The sequence below is a fragment of the Cupressus sempervirens genome, chromosome 5 (genome assembly GCF_028749045.1).
Source record: "Cupressus sempervirens isolate cs-2001-9-10 chromosome 5, ASM2874904v1, whole genome shotgun sequence".
NCBI classification, from domain to species: domain Eukaryota; kingdom Viridiplantae; phylum Streptophyta; class Pinopsida; order Cupressales; family Cupressaceae; genus Cupressus; species Cupressus sempervirens.
The window spans coordinates 1035569290-1035591310 of NC_143122.1; the positions used below are offsets into that span (position 1 = coordinate 1035569290).

At 33.5% G+C, this 22021-nt stretch overlaps 1 protein-coding gene and 1 long non-coding RNA gene across 5 annotated transcripts; one reads left to right on the forward strand and one right to left on the reverse strand.

Annotated features, from left to right (window-relative positions):
- Positions 1–565: 565 nt before the first annotated feature.
- On the forward strand, positions 566–14156 carry LOC149559462 (uncharacterized). 2 transcript variants are annotated; one of them, XR_016365161.1, is made up of 2 exons: positions 566–1042; positions 13786–14156. It is a non-coding gene; the product is annotated as an uncharacterized LOC149559462 (long non-coding RNA). The 2 variants fall into 2 exon arrangements; XR_016365162.1 differs by lacking the exon at positions 13786–14156 and adding an exon at positions 10851–11272.
- Positions 3373–12820, reverse strand: LOC149559463 (cullin-1-like). 3 transcript variants are annotated; one of them, XM_089833388.1, is made up of 5 exons: positions 12612–12820; positions 5143–5420; positions 3877–5012; positions 3629–3790; positions 3373–3548 (listed from the first exon to the last, which is right to left on the reverse strand). In XM_089833388.1, exons 3-5 carry the CDS (start codon positions 4117–4119, stop codon positions 3444–3446), a joined length of 510 nt encoding a protein of 169 aa, XP_089689514.1. In that variant the 5' UTR covers positions 4120–5012; positions 5143–5420; positions 12612–12820; the 3' UTR covers positions 3373–3443. The 3 variants fall into 3 exon arrangements, with proteins under 3 accessions (XP_089689514.1, XP_089689513.1, XP_089689512.1); XM_089833387.1 differs by having other exon boundaries at positions 3877–4356; positions 4854–5420; XM_089833386.1 differs by having other exon boundaries at positions 3877–5420.
- Positions 14157–22021: the final 7865 nt, after the last annotated feature.

Consider the following 22021-nt stretch of genomic DNA (forward strand, 5'->3'; position numbering starts at 1 on the left):
CAAGTGTTCGAGAGATTCAAGTAAAACATTTTCCGGGTGAAGGTGTTACCACCTATTTGGATTTCCACAAATTCTTTGAGAGCCCTAGAGAGATCGACCTCGACACAAACCCTATGTTGAGGACAAGCATTGGAAAACTTGTTAGGCTCAACGTAGATGACCTTGCTGACAGTTTGTGCTTTAGCTTGCAAGAAGGACCAACATGGAATGAGAAGCCACCAAATTCGACCCACACGGGGACTTTAAGTTTGCGGTCATCTGAGACAAAAAAATCACAAGACCATCGTTGAAAGACAAGTAAGGAGGCCTTGACAGTCCAGGGACCTCGAACAAACACATGCTTGACTTGGTTAGGGTTGTCAAAGCGAAAAAGAAAAACATCCTTGGTGAGGCTTTGGGCACTCTCAAGGTGGACACCTTGCGGTGTCTAAACCTTGGAAACCATTTCCGTAGCATATTTTCAGAAGGGGTGCGATCTACAAAATAACCTACCAAGGTTTGTTGTTCTAACCAAGTAAATGCACTATCAAATTCCTTGACATTCAAAACGATTTCAAAAGAGGAATTATCTCGTGAAACACTGCAAGGACAAATTTGTGTGAGTTCGGCGGAACCATGCTGGCTGGCCAATAGCACCAACTCCAACACCAACAACAATTGCGGCGTAGGAGAAGGCTGAGGCCATTATAACCTAGAATAAATTCCCAATAATTGCGTACGACAGGCGGAAACCTAGCAGAGTGCATTTTTCCATTCCAGCATACCAACGACCATTCACGAGGTTAATTGACTAAGCTGTGATACACATTTTCTGAATTCTCCTTCCATCTCACATTTTCTGCATTCACTGGGGCAGTTTTTCCTTCCATCTCACATTTCCGCCCCCGTTAAATCTTGTTTCCCATAAATAAGGGTTGTCCAGGGTTTAAAGATTACTATTGCTATCTTGATTTTCCACGCCCCTGCCATTTAAACGGCTCAAGGATGGGGGACGCCATTACTATTAATGGCGCGTTAAGAAATGCTTGGTCTAACGTTGCAGGTTTGTTTCCTTTACAAAATTCTATAGATACATTCACACTACTTATGCATGTATTTTTAAAATTACAAATTTTAAACATCTTGATTGAGGAAGCAAGGTTAGATATTGCCGTAATTAAAATTCATTACAGTAGGTCTGATTTTCAGATGAGATTATAAACTTAATAGGACTTTGGTGCTTTTGAGATCGGGGGCTGCCTCTGAGTCCCATACACTGCTTTGCCCTGGTAGAGTTTATTAAAACTCAGCGTTCTCTTATTTATTGCCATGTTTATTATAACTCCTCTAATCTGGTCTTCGAATCTTATTGCTCTGATAACACTTTGATGGTGGTGGATGGGTCATGAATATCAATACACAGAATATATAATCACAAACTTTGACAAATTGATCATAGTGCTACAGCACTTCAGCACTTCATCACATAGACTCCTTTGCCCTTGTAGAGGTTATTAAGAATCATATTCATTCATTTCAATCTTTATTACTTCGTTGACATAGCTTCCACGTTTCCCCATCATCATGTTGAAGTCCATGAACATCAATTCCATTTATTTTTTATGTTTTTTTGGCAAATATTCAACAGTGGGAAATAAGGTTATTTTCATTTTATTGTGCTTCCTTTGGTCTAGCATGTAATCATGTATTTTTCTGGGATTGAAGGAAATGTATGGAGGTGGGTTTAAGGGTAGGTCCAGATCGATTGGGTTTAAGAGTGGTAATATGTACCGATATGAATTTTTTTCAATAGAAATGTCTACTCCTGCATTGATATGATTAGCTTTAGAGTTGGAAGAGTTAAACGTTTCAACATATATTTTGGGATACTTAAATTATGACCAGAAAATGTTTGAAACAATGTTCTAGAAATCTGAAATATGATTGGATGTGACAACTAATAGCTTATTATCACGCATAAAGAGAGATCAGAATAATCTTGGTGATGGTATTTTTGGACGTTGGTCTGAGTGGGCTGTAGCTTCTATGTCTCATCCTTTGTGCATGCTGTAACTATTTTTTTACAACTGATCTTTGTAATTATTTTTTCTTATTTCAGTTAAAAAAAGAACTATCCTAAATTTATCATCAATATAAAGTCATGCTGGAAGTATCATATAAAAATTAACATGGCGTTTAGAAACTTCCAAGAATGCAAAGTTAAAAGTTCAGTACTATTAAGTTGCGTACTCTAAATCTAAAGGGGAAATCAATGGAATTCAAAAGACAAACGTCAAAAGAAATTGTTTTCATGAATAAACTCCGTATTGAAAGGTAAGATCCCATCCGAACTGAATAATCCAGCAATGTAACATCGATTCCATAAAAATAAATCCCATCAATGGCTTCTAGTCACCCTTAGGTAGGAAAACTGAATATACAGAGTCTTCAGAGGACTGAATATAGTTATTTTTTACACAAATGACAAGGGGAATTTTGTTGTGATCCAAAAACCCAAGGGCTTCTAGCAACAAGTTTCTAATGTGACAAATTCACAATCTGCATATCCACCCATCAAAAGCTCATCAGTTTATAAATTTGTTCAATGTGCATGAGGATAAATAAGTCAAAGACTTTTCCTGTCAAAACGGTAAAAATTAAGAGTAAGAGGACCTCTCAGCCCATTTGTTCAATGTGCATGAGAATGAGTAAGTCAAAAACTTTTCCTGTCAAAACGGTAAAAATTAACAGTAAGAAGACCTCTCAGCCCCAAAAATTAAAATCTATGGCATTCTACTTTTCAACTGTTGAAAGTTATTAAGCAATTTGAATATTCTGATAGAAGCATAAACATGCCCAATGTTCTTTTAAGATCATCTAGAATTGCATATTCATATTAATGAAGCAGAAATGGAATATCTGGTGTAATTAAACAGATACCTGCAGATAAAACAAACCAAAATTTATGGCCAAAATTGATATCTGTACCAGAATATCTCAGAGTAGCCTCAGTGAAGTAACAGTTCCAGCTTTTACCCAGCTGCAGTTCTATCTTGCATTTTAGATTTTTTATGTTATTGAGAATTTGGAACGTGCTCATAATCAAGTTTTGATAGAGAATTTTGGATGTGCTGATAATCAGTTTTTGATAACTGATGGAATATCATTGGGTGGTAGTTGATACACCTTTTTGTAATTATGTTTTTTCACTAATTTCAAAAAATATAAAAACTATGTATATATAAGGGACGATGCTGGGTTTTCTTCACTGATTCTTTCCCAGTTGACCTTTTTGAATCAGATTAATAAAATATTACAGTTGCTTGCCACTTTTTGCCTAAAAAAAAAAACACATCTACATATACATTCATTCCATGTCGTAGTGTTTTATGGATGACATGGCACACTTTGCTTCCACGAAGAGAACAAACTAAAGCAAAAGCTTATCCTATACAGTCCTTCGCTTAATCCTTCAAATATTTGAAGACATCACAACAATCTCTATCCCGTTCAATGTACACCCTTTCAATCAGACCATCTATCCGCCTCATTATTGTATTATATTCCGGCTGCATGTCATAAATTTGTCATTGATTAGGTGCAGAAATAGCTCTAATTTTAGAACTAACGAACAACAAATTTAGCTTACCTTGAATCCATATTTGAGTTTGAGGCGGTTAATACACTGGTGCTGTAGCTGGTCATAATCTAATACTTTACTAGTCTTCATGATGTAAACTATTGCAGCATCTGCTAAACATTTTCTTGTTTGTTCCATGTCTTCAATCACTTTACTTTGGGGAAGTGGAATCTGCAATTCAAGATGAGCAGTCAGTTCACATTGATTGCTTGTATACGGATGTATGATGTTAACTGGGCCCAAACGGATGCCATTACCTTTATTCTTCTACTTTCTGCAAATCTTGGATTTATCTCAAAATAGTCAGTAGGTGCTATTTTTTCTGTGTCTGGGTTCTTGGTAAGAACTTTGTCATTGGCACATGCAAGTGAATGTAACACTCTGTTTGCATCATCATCTTTCAAATTCAATTTAGATTTGATTTCATCATAACTAAGCTTTTCAGATTCATTGAACAGCATTAATAAAGCAGCCTGCAGGTGAAACCATAACAGATTCATAGTCGATTTCAAATTAGTATTTGGGATTTACCTGTTGTGCAAACCGTAATGATAAATTTCTCACAAATGACAATTGAATTGAGTAGTCACCTGATAAGTTGATAATACCATCTCTATTGTCCCAACATTAAACCGGCCTTCCACAGTGCAGGCCCCTAAAGAATGCATCCATGTAAGTTTGTGATACTTACTTATTTCCTTAGAATAGAAGTGTTCAAATATATCAATACATTTATCCTGCATCAAAAAGACAAAACTGTAAGGAAGTGAATGTGTAGAAATGCTTCCCATATAAATTTTAATTCAACTATTACAGAGATTTGTACAAACACATGAAATGATATAACAGAAAAACAATCAATCATTAAGATTTTAAGGATGAAAATCCCCTTTCCAAAATCTGCACAAAATACTTTCAAATCTTAAAACAGACTATGTTACACTTGCAAGCTCCTTTCAAACTAAATCCTAGAGGAATTCAGCAGCATTCTGAAACTATGTCATACCATATCATAGTAATTACTATTTAATAACACTACTATATATATATATATATATAAGATACTATAAGATACTTAGTATATGAGAGATCCATATTTCAAAACCAACTAAAAATGAGGGTCTATTTCAGAAACAACTAAAATATAAATTATCTTGAGGGCCAACTTGTTCCCATCTTCTTCATGCATATGTTCTAACAAAGAAATTACAAATAAGTAACAAATAAGTTTTACCAGCTCCGTAGGCAGATTGATATCAGGGGACTTGTAGGTTGGCCAACAAGAAGTAGTAAGGACAGTAACACTCAAATCTAATCCAACATGAATGTCTTCTATGTTAAGATGTGTCACAAACTTATTTTGGTTCTTCTTTGCTAGAGAGAAGTCTGAAACCTGGCATGAGTTACAATGACTTTAGTGAAACAGAACACTGTAAAAGGAAAAAGGAATTTCCATGGTGAAGCAATACAATGCACTTCCATAATACATAAGAATCAATCAATGAAAAGGCACAGTGGCATACCATGTGCTCCATCTTTGATGTAAATTGCGGCCCATTTTGCTGCTTTAATTTTGCGAACATGCTCCATTCATTACGGTCATTTGGACTTCTATCAACCAACAATCTACAAGCAAGTTTTTCCCTAGAAAATTCAACAAAATAGAATTCTCTGGGTTAGTCTATAATGGAGATAATACAATTTTTAGTGTCATTTGTCGCAATTTTAACAATAGGAAATATTACCTGTAGAACTCTGCAAATAAATCTTTATCTTCAAAGTATGAAAGAATTTTCACCACCTGCATTTGTAAAATAATGTTAAAAAAACATATGGTTCAATGCAAAATGCCCATAACATACAACTAAATTTAAGCATGCCAGAATTTGACCAGCTTACTATGTTAAGTTTTATTGATACAATTGTTTGATGTAGGCTATGAATATAAGAATCACCTCCAACAGGTGCCAAATGCAATATTGTGCCTATGATATTCAAGTTGCTAAAATGCTGCCCTGGTTATGATAAAACCTTAGTCTGTTAAAGATGCTTACTTTTATCTTTTCTTTTCTGTGTTTTGGGAATTTGGGAAAAATTATAAAATATTAAAAATAATAATATGAAATCTTCGGAGTTCTGTTGACGTGAGGTTTATGCCACTACATGTAGAATCAAATACTTAGTATTCTAAATGAATGAAATTTTCAGCTCTCTTGAATAAGGATGCTCATCCATTAAAAAATTTTCTTATGTAGAATCGAATACTTAGTATTCTAAATGAATGAAATCTTCAGCTCTCTTGAATAAGGATGCTCATCCATTCAGAAACCTTTTCTTTCTGAATTTTCTAATTTTTTTGGTATTTTTCAAATTCATCACCTTTTTTTGATTTCTTGAACTTCTAAAAAGTTTTCTCATCTTAAATGTAGCTTTGAAAGCTCATACTTGTTGATATCTTCAAAAAGGAACTTTGTGTTGGCCCTCTTTCTAGTGCCAATTTTTGTTGTTGTGAGTTTTATGCTACAATGGCTTGTAGAATTGAATACTTAGTATTCCAAATGAAACACCAAATTTTCAACTCTCTTTTGACTAAGGATGCTCATATGCTAAACAATATATATGGATTGTATGATCAAATTTCAGACTCAACCAAATTTAGGGAATCAGCACACTTTCAGTAGTGTTATTTTTCATAGTTTTTCCTGACTAGTCAAGATAAATTTGATACTAGAATGAGATTTTTTCAATAATTGTAATTCATTTCATCACAAATCTCTCAACTCCAATTCCACATCCTTGACTAGCTTGGGCCAGCCATCATTCATATCCTTTGTTAGAGAAAGGATATCTACAAATGTAATAACACTTTCCATTCTATCAGTGTGTTCCAAATGCAGATTTGAATGTATAAATATGAGTAGAGGAGACATGTTTCATCATGAAGAGACATTACTGTATGGTAATTAATAAGTTAATAACCATTAAAACAATATTAACATTAATATATAAACCAACCTACCTACCTACCTACCTATCTATCTATCTATCTATACATACATAAGTAGATATATAAGAGTTTGTCTAATTGATGATCAACCAATAACCATAGAAGGATTATCTCTAGGTCAATTCAATCTGACTGAAGCTACAACATTAATGCTCCCTCTTAGCTAGGGGAAATTGTTATCGAACACATTATGCTCTTAAGGATATAGAGAGATATCATCTCAATATGATATTCTTAGAATGACATATTTCAGGATATCAACATATATCCATCAAATTAGATATTATCTTTCGATATCATCTGAAGTATGATTCAACAGGGAATATCAATCATATATTCATCATACTTATATTCTCCTGGTATGTGCACTGCTATCAAGTCCATAATGCCTACCAAGAGAATATGCCATATCCTAGAGGGATATGTTATTTGATCTCCGGGACAACAACTTGATGTAGTCCATCATAATAACAAGTGGCTATTATGATCTCCGGGACAATAACTAAATGTAGTCCATCATGAATAGTAGATAGATTGTCATGACTTTTGGGACAACAACTTAATTAGTCCATCATGATAGGAAGGCTATCATGACCTCCGGGACAACAACTTAATGTAGTCCATCCTGATAAAAGGTCAAGCCATTGTTAAGATCGTCACCTTACAACAACAACCTTAATCAAACATTGATGAAAGATTGTCGCCTCTCATGATGTTTTTCAACAAAATCATGTAGTAACTCACATGATATCCAACATGACCCATGTCAGAGGGTGGATCCACCGTAGCTTCTCCTAGAGGGTGGAACAACGACTTTCACCTCAAACTTCTCTCTCATAGAGAAGAATGCATTACATAGAATTTCGCCTTGAACTTCTTCCTTGTTAAGAAGGGCTCAATTTGTTGACTTTTTCGTCCAAGGTTGCTTGTTATACTCCCTCTAAAACAAAATGTCCAAGATCCTCTGATGTCAACTAAAGTAGATCTTCTAGTTACTCACTCTTGAACTATTGTCATAAGATCATCTGAACAACCAATCTTGATCTTAGAACAAATTCCATTGCACTCTGCTCCCTCTAAATGGAAGAGCCCCTTGTCTCGTCTTTATTTCATAGTCCTGTATGTTATCACTCAACAACATTCCTAATGCATTATTCTTCTTTTCTTGGAAGAATATTCCTGTAGACCAAGTAATGGAACAAAAGTACATCAAGGCAAATGGCTCTTATTATTCATATAAACAAAAGACTATAATAAGCAAGTAATTATAATTCTCAAAAATAATAAATAGTTGTCTGGACATTAACATCCTTGATACAAGTTGCTCTAATGAAAGCCCAAATGCATCAAATCAAGGAATGATTCAGATTTGAAACTTTGATGATGTCCCTTCCTTGACATCTCCTCTCTAAAGATAGTTCAAGTGGGAATGGAACACTGGTTACCCCGACATTTTTAAATTCCCACTAATTCCATTTCATAGTCAGAACATATCTTCCAATTTTCTCTAGTAGTGAGCCTGTAATCTGTTTGTGATCTCAGCATATATTTGTATGGACATGATCATTGCCATCCCTCATATTACCACCATCGAATGAATGAAGTATAACTTGTCACAAAAGAATAAAAAACTCTGCCCTCCATGCTATTCCAAACCTCTAAAAGCATCTGGCTTAAGACTTTTGTATCTCATCTCATCTAGTAAACCGTATGTATCATCAACTTTGTTAACTTGAATATTGGAGCAACTACTTTACTTCTCACATTTACTCTGTGCGAGTTTCCACTTCTTGAACTAAGTAAAAGGAATTATGTCATATCTCCACTACTAAGTTTGGATTGAACCAACAATATATTTAGTAATGGTAATATATCAATTCCTTGAAATATGATCTTGACAGATTTGTTGCTTCATATGACTATTTACAATGATGCCCTTTCTGATATATGGATAACACACCTGTAATAGATGTGTATTCCCTGCCTCAATTGGTCTTACTATTTCTGATATAGTGACTCAATTATGCAAGTGAAGGAATGTAACTTTACATAAATTGTTATTATTGCTTCTTTCCATGACCAGATTCCTTTTAATCTATGATCTATTTATATGCCATGATTTTTTTACTTGCTCAATAAGATGTTACATATGAATCTGAGAATGACAGGTTGAAACTTTCCCATATTCATTACTAATTATTTTCTGTTTATAATAATATTTCATATTAGTAATTATGAAAATAAAATTTAAATAATACACTGTAAATACTTACCTTGAAGAATGATGGTTCCCAAGTTTCAAGAAATGCCTCTAAGCCTTACTAAGTAGGACTAGATTCCTTTCATCATCTTTGCAGGCAAGCAAGACACAATGAAAACTATGAAATTGAACTTTTCACCTGCCAAGTGCATTTGTTTACTCTAACCGACCTGTACACTTTTCTCAATTCATTTCTATAACAAAGATTTGGCAAAGGAATCCCCAGTTGGCAAGTGCGACATTCTATCAGATAGTTCGCATGTCGTGTCTACGTTTCCACTATTTGGCACAAGCATGGAGAGTGCTCAAGGATGTTATTGACTGTAATCTTCCAGTGTCTTGTTAAAATGTCTCATCTTTATAGAGACCAGCAAGTGAGGAAGGTGGTAAGTAAACAAAGTCAGTTGTAAGTTTGGAACCAAATGACACAGCATGGTAATGTTGACAATATATATTATATTTGAGTCAAGTCAATCTGATCATCCAATTTAGACGGCACCCTAATCTTTTTCCCTTAATAGTCGCACTCGCCTTTCCCTTTTGCCATTTGCTCTCACATATGGTTTCCTAGTCTGGTGCAGAGGCACCTAAATTTCAAGAAGACAAAGATATAAAAGCTAGAGAAGCCATTTGTAATAAGTTGTCAAAGGAGGTCTTAATATGATAAATAATGTAAAAATGTTTATTTAACTGGTGAATGGATCTATTGACATCCATATAAAGTCATTTGAGTCATAATGTTGGTCTAGGTTGGGTTTGTATGAAAGTTGTAATGTAAAAATGCATAAAGTGCATAAAATGTTGTCAAAAATGCAAAAGGGTTAAAAGAATTTAATGGGTTGGTTTAAAGGGTGGTTTTGAAGTTATAACCAACCAAAAAATCTATAAAACTGTATGTAAGGTCGAACCAAAGCATGAATGAAAGGAATAGATACATTTTGAAGCAAATTTGGTAATATTCTGAGTTGTTATTTTGATTGGTTTTCTGTTTTAGTGTTGGTTCCAGGTCTTGTACGACCATGTACAGCCTGGAAACCATGTAAATTTTGTATATTTGGATAGAGAAGTGAATAATATTTCTTTTGGATTTGGTTTGGATTTTTTTCATTTAGAAATGAAGAAGTTATGCAAGTTTTGGCAAAGCTTGTAAATTGCAGATTTGAGAATGACCAACTACAGTCAGATTGAAACGTTTGGGTACAGGAATATTTTGGAAAATAAAGACCTCTAAAAATATTCATTGGAAAGATACATGAATTAACTTTCATTTCCTTTTGGTTTGGGTTGTTTTTATATAGATTTGTGAAAGTTATGAAGATTTGAGTGAAAACTGATTTTTAAATGCCTTCAATGGTGTTGCAGGCAAAGATTTGTGCTTATACATTGATTTATGTATTGGATAAATTAATGGCTTACAGATTTGGAAACTAGACTCAGAAATGGATGATGTGGAATTAGTTTGGGGTTATTTGAATTTGTTTTGTGAAATATATTTGATGCCCTAGGCAGGGTTACCATTTTCGTTTCTGGTTTATGACAGAAAATATGGGTCTTGGTTCAGAGTACATAATTTATAATCTTCTTATTGGATTGGTCTCAGCTTTGGATATGTTTTATAATTACTAATTTAGAACAATTCCTCCAAAGGGTTTTTCAATAAGATATTTAGAAGTGGAGTTATGAACAATGCAATCAGACATAGCAATCTGATTGTGTGAGTGAAGATGTTGTCTTTATCGGTGTATAATGTCAGGGTTCTTTGTTGTAATCTTTGAGATGTTCTTGGTTCCTTGAGGGTGTACCAGCCTATTGTGAATCCCTTGAGTTGAACTAAGATTCTTTGAAGATAAATACAGAGGGCTCTGCATCATAGTCTTACAATGGCAAACTCAAATTCATTTCTGCAATTTCTTCTTCTTATAAGCGCAGTGCTAATATTATTTGCAATCACTTACATATCGCAGAAGAATGGATGCACGCAAGCCTGTAAAACTCTGGATGATTGTCCCAGTCAATTGATCTGCTTAAGTGGAACATGCACAGATGATCCGGACGTGGGAACTCGTATTTGTTCCTCACTTTGATCAATTACCAAAATATTCCCATGTATCTTTAAGGACTTTCATGAAAAATAATCTATATTATTTGTGTCAAACTTCACATATATTTCGAACCAGCCCCAGTAGCAGTCACGATACTTAGCGGAGACCCCTTTTGCACTATCTTTATTCCTGTGAACTGTCTGTGATCTGCAAGACAATGTCACATAATAACATCACGTATCTCGAAGCTATGCTAGAGAGTTTATTCATAATATTGTGGGCCTTCGCAAGCTGTATCTAGCTGATATTTCTAAGTTAATGGAAAAACCATTATGTTTATATTACATGGAGAATTGCTATCGTTTAATGGAATCGATTTTTCATATGCTACTTGTCAAACAAGTTTCTCATATTTCTGAACAAGAGAGTAAATGGCATTCTCTTTGATGTGCATCAACCAAAAAAAAAAAAAGATGTTCAATAAATTACTTCAGCGAGTCTTCATCTTTGTTCTAATCTAAACTAATCTATAAATCACTTCTGAAGTTTCTCTTCAATTTTGCAATTTCAGGCCAAGCACTACTCTGGACAATATTTTTGTATAGGTGACTGTGTATTCTTAAGATAGTGATCATGGCACCTTCATCAAGAATGACAACAAAACATTATTTTCTACCTCAAGTTACTGCAAGGTCTAGTCTTCTGAATAGATGTTTAAGAACTACGAGTCTCAATCACCACATCTCTTGATGACCAACATGTTGCCTGTGAGAAACAAATAATGGCATAACTTCACGCATAGGAGCAAGTTTTATTCTTGCAGCCTCACCTGTAAATATTACTCCTTACTACAGTAGTATTATAGAAATTGCTCTTGATTCACTATATTCTCCAATTTATATCAACTCCAATAGTCATAGGTTTCTATGAGTAGATCCACCATTTAAGGATATTCTCTTAATTTATTGAGGTCTTGTTGAGTTTTTCCAATTATGATTTTCATACAAGTCTTATTGCTGACTGTCTTTTAGCACTTCTTAAAATTGCAGCTGCTCTGATACCATGTCAGAGAAAGGATCTCTGCAAATGTAATAACACTTTCCATTTTATCTATGTGTTCCAAATGCAGACCTGAATTTATAAATATGAATAGAGGAGATGAGACATGTCTCTATGGAAATTTATAAGTTAATAACTATTTGGACAATATTAACACACACACACACACACACATATATAGATATATAGATATATATAAGAGTTTGTCTAACTGACGGTTAACCAATAACCATAGAAGGATTATCTCTTGGTCAATTCAATCTGACTGAAGCTACAACGTTAACATCCTTGACTGACTTGACTCTCTAGCGAGCTGAAGTTGCTCAAACCCATCTCTTAGATTTGAAGACTTGCAAATTGCTACTGAACTAAGATTACAAGACAACGAACCTGTTATTTTTCTTTTCATATCAATGATGATAGATCATGGAATATGATGATAGATGATTCAAAATATTTATATTGATTTTAGAAGAGTTCTACATAGTCAAATACAGAAAAAACATAGATTTTGAGATGCACCAAATTTTCAATACAACCACAACAATTGTTCCCCTAGAATTCAGCAGATGATAACATATTATGTTCATGAAAGTAAGCATAGATATGTCATAACGAACATACGTTTTCAAGAGCAGGATCAATGTCATCATCACTCAGTTTCTCAGTACTGCTTTTCTTTAGTAAGTTATTGGAAAATGCAGAGAGCAACTCTGCAGTCAAGTTTGTTGCAGGTCCTTTGCTGCAGTAGGTCTGAAATGCCTCATGTAAAACCTGCAAAAAACGAATGAGAATCAAACCATAACTTTCTTTTCAATACTCCACAGCACTTAGAACAACAAATTAAACCAAATATTGTATAGACCTTTTGAAAGAGCGTATGGTTCTGAAAACTCTCCAAGACATAATGATGCATTTCAATAACCCTCAGTACGAATTCCTGAAAACCATTGAAAAAAGAGAATAATTAGTCATCAGATTCACATTGTAACAAAACTACTCAATGAATCAATCATTCAGATTTCTATGGTGAGGGTGAGGGATAAAACCTTGTCCAACATGCAAGATGGATATGAGCAGGGGTTCTTAGATGCTCTTATTAACCTAATCACTATGTTGATTGATAATGGAAGATCACACTGAAATCTTAAATTTTTAAATTATAAACATGAAAACATGGACAGTGGTTTTGGGGATTGTTATTCGAACTACTCATTAAACCATCTACAGTTTCATATCATCCATATCTGAAGTCTCTATCTCACATTAAGGAGAACTTTTGTGAGCAGATTTTCCATAGGATTTGGATGGATTTGATTGTACTTCTGAAACCTTTCACTATCTCATCTATTAGAATATTAGAATATTTCATTAATGGTCATATTAGCAAGTCTTTAATTAATTAAGAAGTTTGTATTTTTCATCTTTAATTTACGATTATTTCTTTATAAGGAGCTTTCCTCTCCTTTTTTTAATACAGCATTGATTTACCACAACATCGGATCAAAGTGGGTCTACGGGATCTCTTAAAATTTGGCAAAAAGGAAAATTTGAGTCTCTTTTCATTTGGAATTTTTTTCTAGGATTTTTTGTTTGAATTTTTTTTAAAATGTGGCTTTTTACAATCTGTTTTGGGGCATTACGTACATCTGCAAAGTTTGAAGGGTTTGTCAAATTTTTCCCAAAATTGTGCTAGCTGTTCTCAATGTTTGTCTTTGTGTATAAGGAACGTTTGTCTCAGGTTGGATAATTTGTGATGATTTCTGATGAGATATTTTGCTGATTTTGGGAGGGTTAGTCGCATGTGCTTGTCTCACATTTCAAAGCTCTCTGAAGAAGTGGCACCCAAAGTTCTTTGTTTGTTTCTGGATGGATTTTGGTGTCTTGATCATTAACATTTTGCAGATCCAGCAAGGGTCTCAGCAGCAGCAAATTGTTCTGAAGAATTTGTGACCAAAAGACAAAAGTTAGATGACAACCATTAAGGGAGGGTATTAGATTATTATAATGTTTCTTTAATGGTTATCTTTGTTAGTCTTTAATTTATCAGGTAGTTTCTATTTTTCGTCTTCAATTCACGGTTGTTTCTTTTAGAAACATCATCTTTGTAAATTTTTATAAGGAGCTTTCATCTCCTCTGTTTAATACAATGAAATCAATTCACCACAACACCATTTGCACTGCTCTCACATAGAATGGGTAGTCCAAAAATATTACTTATTGCAATTCCTGCAGTCTTATGTATGCAGTCAGTTTGCTATAAAATGTTAGGCTTTACAACTTTTATGCACTCTTTCAAAGAGTTCATCACTGCAGATTTGTACAAAGCTGAGTCTGTATGTAAGAAGATACCAATCTATGTATAATGGCCAAAAGTATTTATTTTCTTGATGCTTCCCTAATTTTAGTTTACCTCTGCTTCCTTTGTTTCTTGATTTGATATCAGAGCCACGATGATGTGCTCAGTGGGAGTAGATGATCATGGGATCATAAAAGATTGCTTGTTTGCAGAGGAATAGAAAAGGGATCCAAGAAGTATTGAATGAAGCCCAGTCTGAAATAGGAGATATTGCAGTGTGTAAGCTGCTGTCCAAAAAAAGCAAGGAATGGAGGCATTAAACCTCTTGGTTGCTGCTCACAACATAATGAGAGCCTCATTATTTACAGAATGTTTTACAAGCCACCAATTGTTGGTTGAAGAAAGGAGTGCTGGGAGCCTTGTTGATAGTTGGTATTGGTATGCTGTTGAGTAGTGTGGGCATTGGCTATTGAGTCTGAGAAAGCGTGTAGAAGGTGTGGCACAGAGAGTTTATAGCCAATTGCAACAAATTAGTAGAGTAGAAACTGTTTCTCTTAAGGGAAGACTATCCGTCCCTAAAGAAAGTTGTTTATTGTCAAAGGAAGCTTGTACATTGGGCTTCAAATCACACATTTTGGAAAGGAAGCTTGTACTTCGGACTTCAGAAATACAATCAAAGAAAGCCTGACCTAGATCTGTTGAAAGTCACCAAGTGACAAAGTCAAAGAAATTAGTTAAAGTTAAAAAGAGTTGCTGAAGTAAAAAAGAGTGTGAAGATGATTGAAGGTGTTGAAAGCTGCCGTTGAAAGATAGAAAGGCTGCTGAAAAAGCTTCTAGTGTGAAGAAGCTGTAAACAAAAAGAAAGGAAAATGAGTTACTTGAAGGTGACATATCACCAAGAGAGATTGGAAGATTCAAGAGAAATTTAGGCATCAATTTGGGTAAAGTTTGATTGAAGCTAGAAAAGATTAAGAGCTCAATAAGATCTTTACCTTAAGAGCTTAAAAATGATCACAAGGATGACATTTCACTGGAAGCAGTTTCATGGAAAAGGTTATAAGTTGTTCCATATGAAGGAGCAATTGAGGATTTAGACAAAGACCACAATATAGTGTTTGGAATATTTCAGCAGACGGGAGATGAAAGATTACAGCTGCAGCTGTTAAAGGAACCATTGCTTTAAAGAGGATATTGACAAAGGAAACCTTAAAAACCATCAATTTAGAGGAGGTTATGGATGGAGCCACAGTTCAATTCATCAGCCACAATAAAAAGAACGTGATAACCTTTTTTGTCTATGGAAATTTCAACTATGCAGGAAGACAATGATCTGAATATTGCAAGTGACTATGTATGAAGAAAATGATCTCACGATCATAAGAACCTATGCATAAAGAAACTGACCTGAAATGTGGAAATGAAATGAGATATGGCAATTACATGTTGACCTAAATATTCATTGGCCAGAAGGAATAATGTTGGACTACAACCGGTACTCGAGAGCACTAATTCATTATTGAAAGATGTTGCAGAAGAATATCCTTTGACTTCCAACAGTGCAATACAGTGAACAAATAAATGATGACAGAACTTTACCTGCTCTGGAATTCCATTGATAGCCCTTTTCTCTTCCTGAAGAAAATTTAAAGACGTGCGAGCTTGCATCAAAAGTGTCACAGAACCAGATATACTTGCAACTTCAATGCATTACAGCTCAACACTAAATTCACGTGCTACTAATTTGGAGTTTCAACTACTAAAGAGCTACAAACATCATTACGTTTTTAGTCAATGGATCTTTTGCCTGTTCAAGAAGGGCTGTTCCTTTTGAAATTGCAAACTGCAAAAGGAGAAGACCTGTTAGAAAGTCTTTGCACTGGGCAGGATGTCAAATATAAAAAATGGGCACTCCAAAGACATTTGCAAAAGAAAAGAACCTTCTTAAAAGTATTTGCAATCAGATCCAAGTCTCTGTCTGCTTTACTGAACAGTTTAAACATCCTTGAAAGATCATCCTTCTGTAATAGAAACCAAATTATTGGCACTGTTCAATGTAAACTGCTTTCATGAAGGGAAAAAATAACATATCTTGGCAAACAAACAAGCTACTGGCACTATGTTAAATCTATACCTTGTTGTCCCTAAGCAAGGCCCAGAGGCCTGAATCCTTTTCCAAAATTTGGTTCTCATAACGAACCAGTTATTCATTTTGTACTTTCTGACAAAAAATAAAGAGGACAAGATTTGATTTCCATGTCAGACAATTAATATACGCCTCACATAAAATTGGCTTTGGCTGAGATGATGAAACGAGGTAATGCCAGAAAAACAGAACAAATGCTCACCTCTAACAATTGCGTCTCTCTGCTTGAATGCAAAATATGGGAAGCTCTCAGCTTCTCAAGTTGTAAACATTCTTCAACCTGAATTACAATATAATATATCTCAGAAGCAGTACAATATAATATATCTTAGAAGCATTACAATACAATATATCTTTTCATTTTATGTTTTTTGAACCACCCAAAACTAAATCCACAACTACCTTCAACAAATATTCTGGACATGAGTCCTCTATAATCCATGATGCTGCCTTACGAGAGTAGTAAACTCCAGTAGCTTCCAATATTGGCACTTCATAATCATTCAAATAACAATCCATCTTGCCCATTCCAATTTCCACAAATATGGCCATAGCATTTTTCAATAAAGACTCCTCAATTTGCTCTCCCTCACGCTCTCTTTCAATCTGAGAAAAACAGCACTATCATTCTCATGTTGCGTCCAGATCAACAATAAAAGCTAACATAGCAACAACATTGAAGAAATTACAACCAAGAGCATTTTCAATAAATGAACAAAATTAAGAGCATAAAATACACGGTTCCATAAAATTTAAAATTTTAACAGAGATTTTGAAATGGCTCTTAATGTTTTTGATTAAGTAAAACTGGTTTTGAAGGGTGCCTGAAACCCTTTACACCTCAAATAATATTCAATGGAGCCCAAACAAAAAATACAACAGACCAGAGGAGAAACAGGTCACCGACCAAAAAAAGTGACCAGGGTGGCCTCACAGATAACATAGTTCACTTCATAAAACCATTTAGGACCCTTTAGTCCCAAAAGAGTGAGATTGAAGAAGCCGATCAGAGAACTATTGGGATTGTTTGTATTTTTTTTCTTTAACTTTTGTCCAACCTTCCTTCACCAAAGAAGCCTCCTCCCAAATTAAAGCATTGACATCAAACCCATCTGGAGAAACAGGGAATACCATACTAGAAAGATTACCCACAGATTTCGACCCATAGAGGGAGGGGAAACCACTACATCCTTATACAAAAATGGACCAGAAGCTTGGTCAGACAAGGAAGAAACACAGGCACCCGAAGCAACCACAGGCGTGGGGGAAACCAAAGGAGCAGGGTCTTTAAAGACAGAGTAATGCTGATCCAAAGCCCCAGCCCACCAAGGTCTTTTCTTTGATTTCCTCAGCTCCATAGGGCAGCGTGCAGCCACATGTCCAGTTCTCGAGCATACCCTACAGCGGAAAGGAATACTTTTGTAGTTTAGAATTGAATCCAGGAACCATTAGGGACCTCAAGTTTGATCTTCTTAGGGAGACCCTTCGAAATATCAACCACTACAAAAATGTGAGTGTAAGTAGTATGAGAAATATTTGAAGATTTAGAATCCACCATTTGGAAGACTCCAATGGCATCTCCCACAGCTTCAAGAATCGAATCTAACCATGGGTGAAGGGGGAGATTCGGGAGCCTGACCCAAAGAGGCATATGAGAAAAAGATTCAGAAGGGTCGAAACCGTTATGCCAGGGTATGGCCAACAAAGGGTGACGGTCCTCCCAGCTGAAGCGACTACACAAAAGAGCCCTCCTAGCTTCAGCAACATCAAATTTTACTATGAAAAAAGCCTTGGCCACAAGGTAAATCTGGACAAATTTAGAAATCAACGGGTAAATCTGGACAAATAATCCAAGCATGAAGAGCCGGAAGGGAAGGCCAGAAGCCTCTAAATTTGAAAATAGCTGCCTTCTCAGAGAAGTACTCGATCTTTTGAGCAATTTCTTCTGCAACTTCATCCTCCAATTCCAACCGGATTGGATTGCAGACCAGGAGTCACACCCGATGAGAAAACCGGACGATCCACCGCCGGAACCCCTAAACCATGGACCTCGGCTTCAAAAGCGGCCACATCTGCAGAGGAAGCAGCACATCCGCATCCGCCTGCAGCTGAGGCAGGAATCCTGTCCCACGACCGACTGCTGGAAACAGGCCGAGAAACAACCTCAACAGCCATCCGCGGACCAGGCAGAGAGAAGCGAGCAGGGAAACAGCTCTTATTGTTGTCCATATAGAAGAATTCAACTTTAAAGCTCACAAAGACACCAAATAACAGCTATATGAAATCAGCAGTTTGAATGATAGTAATATGTTAAAAAAAATAGAATTTTAAGAACAAATGGTCATGCAAATTAGCACTGGTACAAAATTGTTTATGATAATATACCAGAGCAATCACTGCATCCCTTGTATTATTCTTTATTTCTCTGTAAGCCTGCAATTACATTTCACAGATCCCTTGCATTAATATTTAATTCACCATAAACCTGCAGTAACATTTCATAGATCATCTGTAATTCTCAAAATCCAACTTCAATTGAATATTTTATAAGAAGCCTTACCAGATTAAAAAAAACTCTTGATTCTAACATCTCCGAGTGTAGGAATACGATGCCCTATGATGTAGTGGCGATCCAAATAAGAAAAGCAAAGGTGGAGCCTTTTGACCATCGCATTGTAATTTTCCCAACTCTCAACCAGTTCTCTTAACATGATCTCACCCTGCTTCTGGCTTAAAGCAGGCAAAACCTGAGTAAATGCAGTTCAGGTTTTAACAGTTGTAAGATTTTTGAAGCATGTCACCCTTTTACTTTAGTTTTTTTCAACCATCAGGCCTTATTTGTAAGTAATTTCTATTCTATAAAAAGAGCTTCATGAAGCAAATTACAATTAGGAATAGAGCCTTACAGTTGAATGTATGTAATCATTGACTGATGTTTTATATAGATTATAGAGATCATATTGTTTATCCGGGTTTCTAGAGTGTTTTACACAATAATTGTAGATAGTTCTGTGAAAATAGTATATAGGATTGTATATAAAGGTCAAATGATCAAATTATCAAAGAATAAAATAAGAGTCATATCAGATTTTTATTGGAGGATACGTATAAAAATATATATGCTGATATTCACGTACAGGCCTATCTATAAGTTCTTTTACCATGTTTTTAAGTTCAATCAAATCAATGGAGATCATTGCCATCTTGATAGCCAACTGTTTCTGCACCATCAAATCACTCAGTTAGAGCTTTTTATAAGAAAAAAAAAACTAAATTTTATGCATTTTGAAGATTGAATTAAGAAAATACATTAGTAAATAATGTTGTTAAGTATAAATTTATGAAAATTATAACTTACTAGTAATTGATATGTCAAAAATTATTAGGTTAAAAAGAGTCTCTGAAAATGGAGAGGACACAAATTTTTGGTTAGTGCTAAAACATTAGAGTGAAAAATATACTTGAATATAAAAATATCAAAAAAATAAAAAATTACAAAATACCAATTTACTTCAAATCCAAATTATTCACCTACCTTATAAATAGAGGGAAAAATAGCCAAAAACATGAACTAGTACTTCAACTAACATAAAAAAAAAGAAGTCTTAGATTATTGAAATTGAACACTAAAAATTATCCATTTACTTTGGTTTTTCAGCAACCTTATTGCTAAGAAGCAAACGATAAATTAAATTTTCTTTCAGAACACCACCAAACACAAGCATAGCATTCATGTGAAGGCACAATTATAACACATGCCTGTCTTCTTCAAATATTCGACGGTTTGAATTGTTTCTTTCTATTTGTGATTCAATGATTAATAGACTTGTACAAAAGTTACGGCTGCACCAGAAAATGAATTACAAGTTCAGGATACTTCTCCAAGATATTTCTCCAATGTATGGAGCTTTTTCATTGATCTACATCCAAAAAAATCACTAAGACTTAAAAATCTTGATCAATATATTTATATAGACCTAACTAGTTTTTCAACCAATGTATAGATCTACATAATTATTTAACCAATATACTAACTTATTTCATTATTTATATAAATATTTATTCATTTTTACTTACAATCTATTTGTTAACCACACTTCTATATATATCTATTTTCTTCAAAATTTTTGAAGGTAGATCTTATATATATATATATTTCTTATTGTTCACACAATCACTTAACATCACTTATCATATTCATTAGTATTGTATGTATGAATTTTTTTAACTATCATTACAATAACATTGTTAAGAATAGGGCAAAATCTTTTGGAATTATTAGTAGTTATTATTTTTTATATTCTGTGTATAGACTTGGATATAAAAGAAATATATGGTATATAGAATATTACTTAATTTTATATATATGTAGAAATCAAACTTAAATTATGAAATTGAAAGAAAATGAATATTAAACAAAATTTGACGTCGATGTTTGTTACATATTATACTAGCAGTTGAGTAAAATAAAATAAAATTTTGTAATAAATCAAATCAATAATATTTATTTATTTAATTTATTATATATTAATAAATTATCATCTAAAAAAATTCTATACAAGTCTATTATGAAAAATTAATAAGAAAATAATATGAAAAAAATAACATGTATAAAGTGGAGCAAAAAAATATAAATTGAAATAATTATAAAAACTAAAAACTAAACTAAGGGAATCCTACACCTCTATGAGCATCACCTAGATCCAATGGTTGCTAAGTGTTGTATTTATTATCATGAGAGATAAATTCTTGTAAATCGTTACTTATTAAACATGAGTCAATGAGTTTGAATCAAAAACTACATAGTGAAACCTACTTATTAATTTAAAGTCTATTAGTTTAAATATATGAATAAAATCATTTAAAAAATTAAAAACTAAACTAATTTTAAATCTACCAACTTAAATATATGAAAAAAAAAAATCATTTAAAAACAATCTCTGTAAAAAAAATTATTATGAAAAATTAATATGAGAAATATAAAAAATAATATATTAAAAAATAGCAACTCCTATGAATATCATATTGGCTAAACTAAAAATCAATATTTAAATGAAAAATTATACTAATTTGAAAAATAAATTTAAAAACTAAAACTTCAATCATACAAATATCCTAATTGCTAATCCTATTCACTAAATTCAAAATCAATATTTAAACTGAAAAACTAAACCAATTTAAAAAATAAATTAGAAACTAAAACTTTAAAAAATAATTATAAAAACTAAAAACTTAACTAAATTAAAGTCTATTGGTTTAAAGATATATAAAATTAATATGAGAAATATAAAAAAATATAGTAAAAAAATAGGAACTCATCCCACAAATATATTATATTGACTAAACTAAAAAGTAATATTTAAAGTAAAAAAACTAAACTAATTAAAATAATTTAAAAACTAAAATTTCAATTAATTTTAAAAATCAAAATTAAATGAAAAGAAAGAAAAACATAAGATAAAAATAGAGATAACAACTAATTAATTTTTTTAATAAAACAAAAAATAAGAACTAAAGTATAGATAAATAAATTTATAAATTAAATACAAGAGTGAGATAAATAAATAAATAAGAAAAAAAAAAGAGTTAGTA